Here is a 12299-nt window from a genome sequence, read left to right as displayed (position 1 = left end):
CGAGAGGCACGGTTGTGATTTCGCGAGAGGCACGGGCGTGCCTCTTTCGGAAAGGGAAAAACCGTGCTCCCGGTTTGGTTTTTTCGTCCGGTTTTTTTCGTGAAAAAAAAGTTCGTCAAAATCTATCAACATGGGATCTAGTTTTAAAGATCTCGACGCGAGGAATCCAATGATGAAAACGGTTTAAGATTTGGATGCACGGTTGACCTGGAAAGATGAAGTGTTTTTGTAACGAGTACTCCTTAATTAGTGATTTCGACAAGTAGCTCTGACAAAGCCCAGAGGCCTAATTAGTACCAGGGCCTAAAGGGCTCTGGATCGTTGGTCCGCTCCAGAGTGTGGTGTTGTGGTGGTTGCCCAGGCGCTCCACTGCGCATCGCCCCCACCTTTTTCATCGCACTCTACGAGACCCGCAGCCTCGTCTCTTCCTCCTCTCACCCGACCCGATCCCCTCCTAGGTTTCGCTCCCCACCACCGCGGAACGAACCGGAAATGGCGGCGCGGCACCTCAGATCCGGCCTCCCGCTCCTCCAAGCCCGCCTCGCGGCTAACGAATCCGCGGCCGTCGCTCAGGTACCGATTCCCTTCCCTGCCCCCCGCTTTGTTTGGCTTAATCAGAAGATGCCATTTCCCTCAGATTTCGGTAGCCCGTCGATCCCCTTACCTGATCCAGGTTCGCCTTGTGTTGCTGACATCCTTGGATAGTTTCCCCCCGTTGATTCAAATCTGTCGTCTCGTCGAATCCATTTCCGTGTGATTTTTCTTCGGGTTAATTCGTTGGGTTTGACGTGCTACTTATGATGCAGGTGTCGAGGGGGCTTGCAACGGAGGCGGATAAGCCTAAGGAGAACAAGATCAAGGTAACTCGAGATCAAGCATTTGGTTGGATTGTTGCTGTTGTCGTTGTGTTGCGGTCTGCGGATGTACCAGTTTAGGACCGCGAGATTCTATGTTTGTTGTGAGTGGCGCATATTGCTCTGACGGTCTGGTCAACTTATTGAGGGACCATAAGAATCATGCAGCTGTTTATGTTTGCCTGCCTGCCTCCGCAAAGAAACCAACATTTTCTTGTTGGGTTCCATATGTCATTATGGCCAAAATTACCTGATTTTGAGAAACCTAGCCTTCACTGATTTTAAACTATCTCCTGTTCTATTGGTGTGTAACCATGCTTGTTGCTATCTCATTATGGCCAAAATTACCTGATTTTGAGAAACCTAGCCTTCACTGACTTTAAACTATCTCCTGTTCTATTGGAGAGTAACCATGCTTGTTGCTATCACATACTGCAATGATCACTCAAATTACTTTACTCAGCAAAGACAGATTGTTCACGTTGCATTTGTTTAGTGTATCAATCGCAGCACAAAAAATGTTCATACCATTGATGGATGTATTCTCTCGTGTTATGTCTTACATAATCTGTTTCAGTTTTTTAATGGTACTTGTGCAATTCAGTAAATTGGTTACTTGGTGGCTTTATCTGTAGTTTTGTCCTTACTTGTGTTCTTATGCCATAATAGGTTCCAAAAGCTCTGTATGGTGGCACGGGCAACTACGCTAGTGCGTTGTTCCTTGCAGCAGCCAACTCAAATTCGTTGGAAAAAGTTGAATCTGAGATTCTCGATGTTGTAGGGGCAGCCAAGAAGAGCCCTATGTTTTCTCAATTCATGAAGGACACATCAGTGCCTAAAGAAACCAGGGTGAAGGCTATAACTGAAATATTCTCTGAAGCCGGGTTTACTGACATCACAAAGAAATTCTTGTGTATGCTTCCAATCCACTCAACCTCTTATGTCTAATGAAGTTCATTGTAGGTGCTTATAATAAGAGATACTAAGTTATAGTTTTTAGCAGCATGTGCTTTAGTGATGTACCAATCCAAATGCATGGGACTATTTTTAGTTCTTTGTTTCCATTGTTGCTTGCTTTGTCAACAGTTTGCTTTCTTTTGCAGTAATATTTTCAATCAAAGTAACACCGTTTGCATTTCTTATCTGTTATGATGTTGTTTTCAGTTGTGTTAGTTAACAACCTAATTTAAGTATCGATCGCAGGAGTTTCTTTTCAATTAAGGTACATGGTATCACTGATAAGTGATGATATGCATACAATCTAAAACTTAGAGAACTTAGTTATAAGGAATTTTATTCCCGTCTAATTTTTTCTTTTATGTGAAGCTGCACTGGCATCCAATGGAAGACTGAAATATGTTGAACGCATTGCTGAGAGATTTGTTGATTTGACCATGGCACATAGGGGGGAGGTGAAAGTTGTTGTCAGGACTGTTGTTGTAAGTTGATAACCTGATATCCCACTATTTATTGTCTCTTGCTACTAAGAGCACTGTGTGTTTGACGCTGGTCGAATTTCTCAGTGTTCACTTTCATCACATATTAAAGGAAGTTTGATGCATGTGCATATGATTAGCCTTACCTTGATTCTTGGTAACATGAAATGACCAGTTGTTGTCTTCTTTCGTATATTAATTTGTTATGAAGTCCTTGTGCCTTCCTGGTTTACTACTGTTGTTTTTGTTGATATGTCCCTGTAGTTAGCTATAACCTATTCTTTCAAGCTGGAAGTAGGGTCGCCTTCTGCTCCGCACCAACAGAAACCAACTGCAACTAAAATGCTTGTTAGTTGGGCTTGCTCTCCTTTCATGTGCCTAATAGTATAGCATGATCCAGTGAACTAACAAATTGCTGCCTTTGGGGGTTTAGTACTCATTGAGATGAAATAGGATTTTTTTTTTGTTTGCAAAAATGTTTAAATGCAGAAGTTACCTGCATGAGATAAAATAGGATTTTTTTTGTTTGATAATATTTTAGAAGTTACCTGCATGAGCTAAAATTCATTTCTTGAAATTATAAAGTTGAGTTGAATTGATCCGAAACTATTTGTTATGGCAGTAGGAAGTCTTTTAGTTGGATTGAGTTGGAACGTTTGTACTTGCCATCACTCGAAGTTCAACTCTTAACAGGCTTATCTTAGAATTCCTGCCATATGTTGATTGAGTTGGAACTTATTCATTTGACAAGCTCTGTCGGAGAAAACTCTAACAGGCTTTATCTTAGAATTCCTGCCATATGTTAACGAGGAGCTATTACCTTGACAAATTGTGGAAAACTTGTCTCATGTTTTTTAAGCTGGTTTGCCAATGCGTGGATGCATTCTCTCTGCAACTTCTGTTATAGATCCTGACTGTGTTGACAATAGTTTGGTTTTGGTTGCTGACTTATCTGTTTTGTGCTGATAGCCACTTCCTGAGAAGGAGGAGAAAGAACTTAAGGAGACCTTGCGTGATATCCTTGGGAAAGACAAAACCATCTTGGTTGAACAAAAGGTAAGTCCTTGATCCAAAAGGTATCTCTATAGCATGCGAGGTGTCAAGTAATATTGAACAAACTTCAAATTGTACTTTCTCTGCAGATTGACCAGAGTATCATGGGAGGACTGGTGATTGAATTTGGGCAGAAGGTGTTTGACATGTCGATCAGGACTAGGGCGAAGCAAATGGAGGCGTTCTTGAGGCAACCCTTTGACATCTAACTGCCTTTCGGATCCAGTGCAGTGGCTGTGCTGCTGAAGGTTCCCTCGTGAAATAAAAGCTTTCCTTTACAAGAGAACGGCACTCTGTTTTATTTTGTCTTGTGGGTTAGGAAGAAGCCCACTGAACAATCTTTAATTTCCTTTCTACCGAAAAAAACATGGATAAAAACATGAAGAGAGGTCATGGAAAGTTTTTAATTCAAGTGTTTGTAATTTTCGTTTGAAGTGCTCTGTTTTCCTCGTATTCAGTGGTGTATGAATCGTGAAATAATACGATGACAGCACATTTCGCTGCATTTTCCCATGAGCATTGCATAAGCCTATCAGATATGTTAGATACGGATCATATCTAGCGCCCCAACCTACACAATGAATCTATATAATTTTCCTTGCACAACCATAGTGATCGGGACTCCTGTAATGATGCCGACTTCATCTAAAAAGGGGAAAGTTAGTCTGCTGCTAGTTGACTGAAACCGTCACATTTCTCATGTTGGATGTCGGTTCTCTGCAACTGGCCGCTACCCGATCGACTAGTCCAAGTGTCCAAGAATAGCTCTGAAACCGCACCCTTTCTGTTCGACGATACACGGAAATCCGTTAACCAATCCACCCGAAGACACAAGAAAGGCCATACACAGCAGCACGTGATGCACTCACATAATACGCGTGGTTGCCCCGACGCGTGCCGCTCGCTTCCTGGATGCGTAGACCAAACTTCGGTACAAGAAACACCTTAGCTCTGGCCTAATAAGCGGGGTGGCATGAGTTGGCTTGGAAGAATCAACGAGGGCGACCCCTCAAGTCACTCGGGCGGCCCAAGCAACCCAAAGCCTCTGCCTCACTCTTCCAAGCAAGCCATGCAGTTAGGCTAGCTAAGTAGCCAAGCTCTAGCAGCTGCCCATTCCTCCGTCCATGCCCTCTCCCTCTCCTCCTCCTCCTCCTCCTCCCGCCACCACCGATGTCTTGCGCGGCTGCGGAGGCCGGCCTGGTGGCCATGGACTGCGTGGTGGTGTGCTGCTGCTGCCCGTGCCTGGTGCTGCAGATCACCGTGTTCCTCTTCGTCCGGCTGCCCCGGAAGGTGGTGGTCAAGTCCAAGAGGGTCTTTCTGCGGCGATGGCACAGGAGGAGGAGGAGGAGATCGGCATCCGCCGCGGCGAAGAGGCTCTCCAGAAGCGGCAGCACGGCCTCGTCCTCCGGCATGAGGCGGCGCCTCGAGGAGCTGCTGGACGGCGATTTCGGAGCCACCTTCAGGGATATCAACGGAGGGGAGTGCAGCGGCAGCGACGGCGACGTCCGTGATGGCTGGAAAGAGAAATGCTTCGCCATGGACGACTATGATGGCGGTGGCGGCTGGAAGCAGAGGTGCTTCGCCGTCGACGGCTGCGACGACGACGGCGTGTGGGAGGCGCTGGTGGAGCAGGAGGGGCTCTTCTGGTTCGGGAGCTTCTGGGGCCGGACGGAGCAGGGGGACCCCGTGTCCGCGGAGGATCAGATGTACGCAGGCTTGAGCTTGCCGGTAGTCCTAGAGAGAGTGCGCGATTAGGCACCGACGACGATGCAGTTTGATGCAAGCGGCTTGCATTGCAGCTTCTAGATGAGGTTTCTACTTTTCCATCCGGGCATCATTCGGTCATTGCACTGATGATTCCATTCCTTACTGTACATATGTTATCATCATGGTACGCCTATCAATCAAAGGGACAATCCTGAACAATAAACAGCGGGTTTTGGTTTAATCACTGCAGACAGACAGATAGTGACCGGAAGAGCAGTCTAGAAATAGTTCGAGTTGAGAACCCTGATCCTTCTCCGAACCTGATCCTCCGAGGAAACGGTTATGTATGTAACCACGCCTTTTGGGGGGCAAAGTTGTGTAACCACCTCGTGTTGCTTTGTTCAATATGCTTGGTTTGGATGTAGTATGTATGTATGCTTTGCCCACCCGGTACGCCCGTACGTGCGTTTCGTCGTGCCCCTGCACTGCACGTCGTTGCCGCGGTCGGCATCGGCCAATCGGCCGGGCGGTTCATGACTACCGTGACAGCGACTCCATTCCGTAGCTGTCCAGCTGATGATTGGCTTGTTGCCTACCACTACAAGCTCCACGAGTCGTCGAGTCGAGACGAGGGGTACGTACAGATCAAGTCACGCAAAACTGAGACGCCTGCCTGATGGCCACCGCGCTCTACTCTAAAGCAGCCGCGATGTCAGGCGTACGCGTATGGCGACTTTGGCACGGAAGATGAGCAGCAACCGGACGAAGATCTCACCGTTGCACGTGCGGCTCCACTCCACGGGCACGGCTTCGGCCCCGCTAGCCGCGCCGTGTAGCGCCTTGCCGTACGCCGAATAGTAAGTCGCCTCGGCCGAGGAGATGCCCGCGGTCGCACGCAGAATCCCTCGGCAGCCGCGCCGCGAATCGCCTCGGCCGAGGAGATCCTGGCGGTCGCGGCAGCCAGAATCCTTCGTGAACCGCGCGCCCGGACGCCCGCATCTCATCGGTGCCGACGCCGACGAGCCGACGACGCACGCCCCACCCCGGCGCCGAAACGACCAGACCGACAGACAAGGAACGAACCCAGGCGCGCAAGAGGCAGCGGGGCCCGCGTCTCCTGCGGCAGCACGAATCTCAAAGCGCAGCAAAGGCGTGGCCGGGCCTCCGCCACTTGTCCCCTCACGTGGCCGAAACGCCGCCTGTCCTTTTCCGTTCCGCTCGGCTGCACTCGGCCGGCCGTCCGTGGCACCAACCAACCGCGCCGTCGATGGACTGTACCGTCCGAGCCCGCGTCAGGAGCCCGTCGCCGGCCGTCTCCCACTTCTCCGGAGGGGGGCGGCGCCGCCAGGCGTCGAGGGTGTCCTTCCGGCCCATGGCGTCCGCGACTCCCGTGGAGGAGCCCGCGGCGGCGGCGGCGGCGGTGGCTGAGGCGGAGCCGCGGCCGAGCGGCGCCTCCTTCATCCGCCACCACCTCAGGAGCCTCGCCGCGTACCAGCCCATCCTGCCCTTCGAGGTATCCCTATCCGTCCAACGCTTAGACTCTCTTCACCGTGGAGTGAAAGATGCTCCGCTTTTCGCTGCGCTTGCGAGGTGCTTGTGGAAATGCTTCGGGAATGAAATGTTTGAAAACGAGCGTCTGTGGCGTCTCAGCTTGCCGAATTTTGTATCGAAGTTGTAATTTGTGACACCTTGATGTTGTTTGATCACTTTGGAAATTCCAACTCTTGCTAGGTGTTATCTGCTCGGCTGGGCCGTAAACCAGAGGATATAATCAAGCTCGACGCCAATGAAAATCCATATGGTCCACCGCCGGAGGTGCGTACTTCTAATTCCCGTGTTGGGATTACTCTAATGAGTGATGACCTCTATCGTGTACTCCCTCCGTTCCATATTAGTTGTCGCTCAAACAGATGTATCTAGTGTATCTAGCACTGAAATACGTCTGGATACATCCATTTCTGAGACAACCAATATGGAACGGAGGGAGTAGTATTTAGTCACTCACAAGGACATGAAATCTTAGCAGTAACATTGCTAATTTGGTTAGAAGCAGTCTCAAAATTCAATTGAAAAAACAGTAGCATACTAGTATCATGTATCCTTTTGAGCCTGTAACAGAAAAATATGAGCAACAAAAGGGCACAAAGACAACCCATATCTTCTCTTTTCTGTATCTAATGGATACCTGTTTCTGTACAGGTAGCTGCAGCATTAGGAAATTTAAAATTCCCTTATGTGTACCCTGATCCTGAAAGCCGCCACTTGCGTGCTGCTCTCGCTGAAGATTCAGGTCTTGAAACTGAGCACATACTTGTTGGATGTGGTGCTGATGAGCTTATTGATTTGATTATGAGGTTAGTTTCTAGCGCAGCTTGCACCTGTTTTTTTTGAGATCTTAATCTCAAAGTTGAGTAACCATCAATGGTTCAAATGCAGATGTGTACTTGAACCAGGTGACAAAATTGTAGATTGCCCTCCAACTTTTACCATGTATGAGTTTGACGCTTCAGTCAATGCTGCACTTGTCATCAAAGGTAGCTAATGATCTATTGGACTTTTATTTATTAAACCTTCCGTGATTTTTTATCTGTTAAATCATACGTAATTTCTGAACCTGATTTGATATGACATTCATCATTCCTTGCTGTAGTCCCAAGACTTCCTGATTTCTCCCTAGACATTGCAAACATTGTCAAAATGGTTGAACAGGAGAAGCCAAAATGCATATTTTTGACATCTCCAAACAACCCTGATGGCAGGTATATCATTGCCACTAACGTCGTGTCAATTTATTTGCTTTGCTTATTGTTCATATTGCAGTGTTTACAGAATCATTTCATTTTTTTTGTCAGTGTAATCAACAATGAGGATCTTTTAAAGATCCTTGACCTTCCGGTACTTGTAGTGCTGGACGAAGCTTATGTTGAATTTTCGAGCCTTCAATCAAGGATGACATGGGTTAAGAAGCATGATAATTTGATTGTCCTTCGAACATTTAGCAAACGAGCAGGTGTGAGATTTGTGTTCTATCGTTTGTGTGTATAGAAAGGTTATGTGTTATGAAGAATCAGAAGGAAGTGAATTTATTCACGAGTTACCGGTGATGCAGGTTTAGCTGGGCTTCGTGTGGGTTATGGAGCATTTCCTCTAAGCATTATTGAATACTTATGGCGGGCCAAGCAGCCTTATAATGTTTCTGTGGCAGCAGAAGTCTCTGCATGTGCTGCATTGCAGAACCCAGTCTATTTGGAGGTACATCTTTCGCAAAGATAATTTAAATGTAACATCATTTTGACAATTTGAACTTGGCTAATATGTCTGTTGGAACTTTCATTCTTGAAGAGTGTGAAAAATCTGCTACTTCAAGAGAGGGAGAGGCTGTATAATCTTCTCAAAGGAATACCTTACCTAAAACCATTTCCCAGTCATGCTAACTTCATTCTGTGTGAAGTCACGTCAGGAAAAGATGCAAAGAAAATAAAGGTCTGGCTTGTTTATTATTGCACTGTCCAAGTTTCTGCCTTATTTCATTGAGATAATATAGCCCCTTTAATTGTGATTTTGAGGTGACAAAATGTTGAGAACCTGGAACTGGGATATGGGTTATCTGTGCTCGAGATCATTGCTATTCACACTTAAAAAATATATATGCAATTTACGCCCATTGAACAATACAGGCCATGCAACTTTATTCACTTGAATTAGTGAAAAATATTTGCAGGAGGATCTTGCAAAGATGGGAGTGATGATCCGCCACTATGACAAGAAGGAACTGAAGGGTTATATTCGTATTTCAGTTGGAAAGCCTGAGCACACTGATGCACTAATGGAAGGCTTCAAAGCACTCAAACTTTGAGAATTTGCCATGATTTACTTTGATGGAATCAGTGAAGAGCTTATTGAGTATGTGTCTACCCATTACTAGGCTTGTAGTACACTGGATGCAGTCTATCAAGTAGACACTGCTTCCCTCCAACATCGGTAAAGTGCATTCTTCAGATTTCAAGCCAACCAGGGTCAATTAGTTTTGAATAAAAATATCTATGTTTAACTAGTGCTGTAGGTCCAACCATTTAGCCATAAACTCTGTTTCAGCAAAGTTACTGTGCAGAGCAAGACTTTTTTGCAGAGGTTGAGTTCCTGATTGGTGTTTGCTTCTTTTTGACTGGGCATACATATGTACTTGCTTGCTTGGTTGTTCATGGGAAAGTCGAATGTTCTATGGTGAATGAAGACGCCATTACAATAATCTTTTTGTCAGTACAATATCATGAGGAGCTGCACTCTTCAAGGTTGAACACAACCTTTGCACAACACTTTGACTTTATTATAGTTCAAACGAAATACAGTGAAGGACAGTTTACGAAAAATAAATACAGCAAAGGGAGCTGATAGCAAATGAAAGCAACCAGTTTTTGTTCCATTTTATTTAGGTATAGATATATTTTTGGCTGATGGCCATTGCAACGGCCAAGCATCTTTATTTAGTTTCTGGCAACTGGCACGGGGAGTCGTGCAGGCGTGCAGCTGCGGCTCCATGGATGGACGCTCACTTGTACTGGCTGGCGAGCTTGCCTTCCTTGACAATGTAGTTGGGCTCCGGGAAGTCCTGCCCCTTGAAGTACCTCTCCAGCATGTCCTTCACACCGGCCGCGTACCTCAGCTGCACCACATAAATTGTTTACCGGTTAGCCAATGGAGCATAGCGACTAGCGAGGCTTGGAGCTTGCTGTGTAGTGCGACTGACCTGGCCGTCAATGGTGGTGCCGGAGATGTGCGGGGTCATGGCGTTGTTGGGCATGTACCTCCACGGGTGCTCCTTGGGCGCCGGCTGCGGGTACCACACGTCGCCGCCGTATCCTGATCACAACAGAAGGGAGTTTTTTAAAACCGGTTATTTATGTGACGATGAGCATGGCGGGTGTATATTTCTTTGCAGAAGGAATGTCAGAGAGCAGACCGGAATTCATCTGTTCTTACCAGCGATGTGCCCACTCTTGCAAGCGTCTGCCACTGCCTGCGTGTCCATGATTGCTCCACGAGCATTGTTCACGATGATGACGCCTTTCTTCATCTTGGCGATCTTCTCCTTGTTGAACATGCCCCTGGAAGAAGAACAGCAAACAGAGAGAAGCAATCACAACATGGACAGAAACGTCGAGCATCTGGTTGGCAAAGTCAGTTCTTGTAATTAAGGTACTTTGTTTTCTCGGTGAGTGGCATGTTGAGCACGACGACGTCGCACTTGGGCAGCATGGCGTCGAGGTCCTCCTCGAAGGCGGCGCCGAGCTCCTCCTCCAGCGCGGCGTCGACGCGGAGCCTGTCGTGGTAGAGCAGGTTGCAGCCGAATGGCTTGAGGCGCTGGAGCAGCAGCTTCCCGATGCGGCCGGCGCCGACGGTGCCCACCGTCTTGCCCTCCAGGTCGTAGGCCCGGTGCGCGATGCCGGCGAGGTCCCACTCCCCGCTGATGGCCTGGTGGTGGCCCGGCAGGAAGTTGCGCATGAGGACCAGGATGCGCATCAGCTGGTCCTCCGCCACCGACACCGTGTTGCTGCCCGTGACCTCGGCGACGGTCAGCCCCGCGGCCGCCGCCGCCGGCAACTCGATGTGGTCGGAGCCGATCCCGGCCGTGAGGAGCAGCTCCAGGTTCTTGCCGCGCCTGATCCGGTCCGCGCTCACGTACGCCGGGTGGAACGGCGTGGTGATGAGCACGTGCGCGTCCGCGATGTGCTTCTCCAGCTCTGTAGCGATTAGGGTGCATGATTGGTTAGTTTTTTGGCATTTACCAACGTAATGGTCGCCGCTAGTAGTAGTAGTAGTAATTTGGAGGTGGTATCATATGTGGTGACTGACCGCAGTTGGGGCCGTCCTTGTCGTCGGTGACGATGTACTGGTGGCCCTGCGACTCGAGCCAGCTGCGGATGCCCAGCGCGTTCTCCACGCACCCCACGAAGTTGGGGTTCTGCCCCGCGTACTCGCCGCCCTTGTAGAACACGCCCACGATCTTCTTGCTGCCCGGGGACGCCTGGAGAACAAAAACAAAGCAGAGATGAATCCACCGCTAACACATTTTACCATGATAGACAAATTCACGTGTGCATTGTCAAGTGTGTCAAGACGCATCTAGAGGCTAAGTAAGGAAAGCGACGTTACATGAAGGCTCCTGGTGAGTGACGGCTCCAAGGCCCGGACCACCTGCTGCGTCGCGTTCCTCATGGCCATGGATGACAGTAGCCTACGACGGTGGCTGATGGGCAAGAGCTGGTCGTGCTCGAAATCAGCTGGATTGGTGTGCGCTGGACCGCTGGTGGTGGTACTGCTGCTGCAAGTCAGCGAGTGGGATGTGTGGGAATCGAAACACTGAGCCGGGTGCACTTATATAGGGGCGCCGCGCAGGAGCCGTGCAGTACCCATCGACTACTCACTGTAGTGTAGGTTCTCCATTCCCGCCAGTCGTGGACGCACCGCCGAGCGGGTGCCCCTGGGCTGGGCTGGGCGGAATCAAAAATAGCAGCCGGGGAGGCATGCGGGGCCCGCGTACCGCGCGATTGAGATGTCTCGCGCGACGGCAAAAGAGGCAGGCTGCTTGCTTGCTCGAGGAGAGAGTGAACTGGACGGACTTACGTTTCCGCGGTGCCACACGGGAAGGGAAGTGCGTCGTGACGGGAAAGGACGCGCAAGTCGCTGGCCCGGCGGCTAAGGGTGAAAAAAGAGATGTGGGAGGAAGGCTGTCCCGTCCCGTCACCGCGTCACATCGGCGTCTTCCACCGGTGTCGCACATTTCATCTGCTGTGGCGGCGGCGCGTCTCTCCGATTCCCAGGGCTCTGCCTGTTTGTTTGGGTTAACCATTTCCAACGCCGCGTCGCAAAATGGCACACTGTATGATACTCCCTCAGTCCATAGATACTTGTCCGAGAAATGGCCACACTGTATGTGTATCATCTGTTGATAGAGAGAAGAGGGTAGAAGAATACCCGTCCGCATAGTTACATGGTTACAGCCCGAGTACGGGCAAAGGCCAGAGGCCGGAAACAAAAAGCTACGTCTCCCCGCTCACCCGTCCGTCTACCTAACCGTCTAGCGCGGTAAGGACTGGACCATCAGGACCAATGCCCGCTATGCAACCAGGAGGAAGAAAGCATAGGCCACCATCTGCTACACTGCGTATTTGCACGTCAGATTTGGACAGCGATACTTCATTCTTTGGACAAGCCAGACTAGGTGCCAACAGTGGACGACAATCTCTCA

General features: G+C 49.0%; 4 protein-coding genes across 4 annotated transcripts; 3 read left to right on the top strand and 1 right to left on the bottom strand.

Annotated features, from left to right (window-relative positions):
• The first annotated feature begins 286 nt into the window (after positions 1–286).
• LOC109761224 (ATP synthase subunit O, mitochondrial) lies at positions 287–3777 on the top strand. Its single transcript, XM_020320033.4, has 6 exons — positions 287–573; positions 807–860; positions 1524–1767; positions 2181–2293; positions 3260–3346; positions 3433–3777. Exons 1-6 carry the CDS (start codon positions 493–495, stop codon positions 3550–3552), a joined length of 699 nt encoding a protein of 232 aa, XP_020175622.1. The 5' UTR covers positions 287–492; the 3' UTR covers positions 3553–3777.
• Positions 3778–4351: 574 nt separating this feature from the next.
• Positions 4352–5291, top strand: LOC109761231 (uncharacterized). Its single transcript, XM_020320041.4, has one exon. It carries the CDS (start codon positions 4514–4516, stop codon positions 5096–5098), a length of 585 nt encoding a protein of 194 aa, XP_020175630.1. The 5' UTR covers positions 4352–4513; the 3' UTR covers positions 5099–5291.
• An 825-nt stretch (positions 5292–6116) lies between these two features.
• LOC109761219 (histidinol-phosphate aminotransferase, chloroplastic) lies at positions 6117–9299 on the top strand. Its single transcript, XM_020320029.4, has 9 exons — positions 6117–6563; positions 6782–6865; positions 7250–7404; positions 7487–7584; positions 7701–7809; positions 7903–8060; positions 8160–8302; positions 8393–8533; positions 8772–9299. Exons 1-9 carry the CDS (start codon positions 6318–6320, stop codon positions 8904–8906), a joined length of 1269 nt encoding a protein of 422 aa, XP_020175618.1. The 5' UTR covers positions 6117–6317; the 3' UTR covers positions 8907–9299.
• Positions 9300–9355: 56 nt separating this feature from the next.
• Positions 9356–11534, bottom strand: LOC109761220 (formate dehydrogenase 2, mitochondrial). The gene is made up of 6 exons (XM_020320030.4): positions 11204–11534; positions 10904–11075; positions 10251–10791; positions 10031–10155; positions 9798–9910; positions 9356–9713 (listed from the first exon to the last, which is right to left on the bottom strand). The coding sequence occupies exons 1-6, from the start codon at positions 11270–11272 to the stop codon at positions 9600–9602; spliced, it is 1134 nt and encodes a 377-aa protein (XP_020175619.1). The 5' UTR covers positions 11273–11534; the 3' UTR covers positions 9356–9599.
• Between the last annotated feature and the right edge of the window lie 765 nt (positions 11535–12299).

Source organism: Aegilops tauschii, chromosome 6 (assembly GCF_002575655.3).
Source record: "Aegilops tauschii subsp. strangulata cultivar AL8/78 chromosome 6, Aet v6.0, whole genome shotgun sequence".
Taxonomy (NCBI): domain Eukaryota; kingdom Viridiplantae; phylum Streptophyta; class Magnoliopsida; order Poales; family Poaceae; genus Aegilops; species Aegilops tauschii.
The sequence above is the reverse complement of the archived record's forward strand: the minus strand, read 5'-3'. Positions and strand labels throughout refer to the sequence as shown.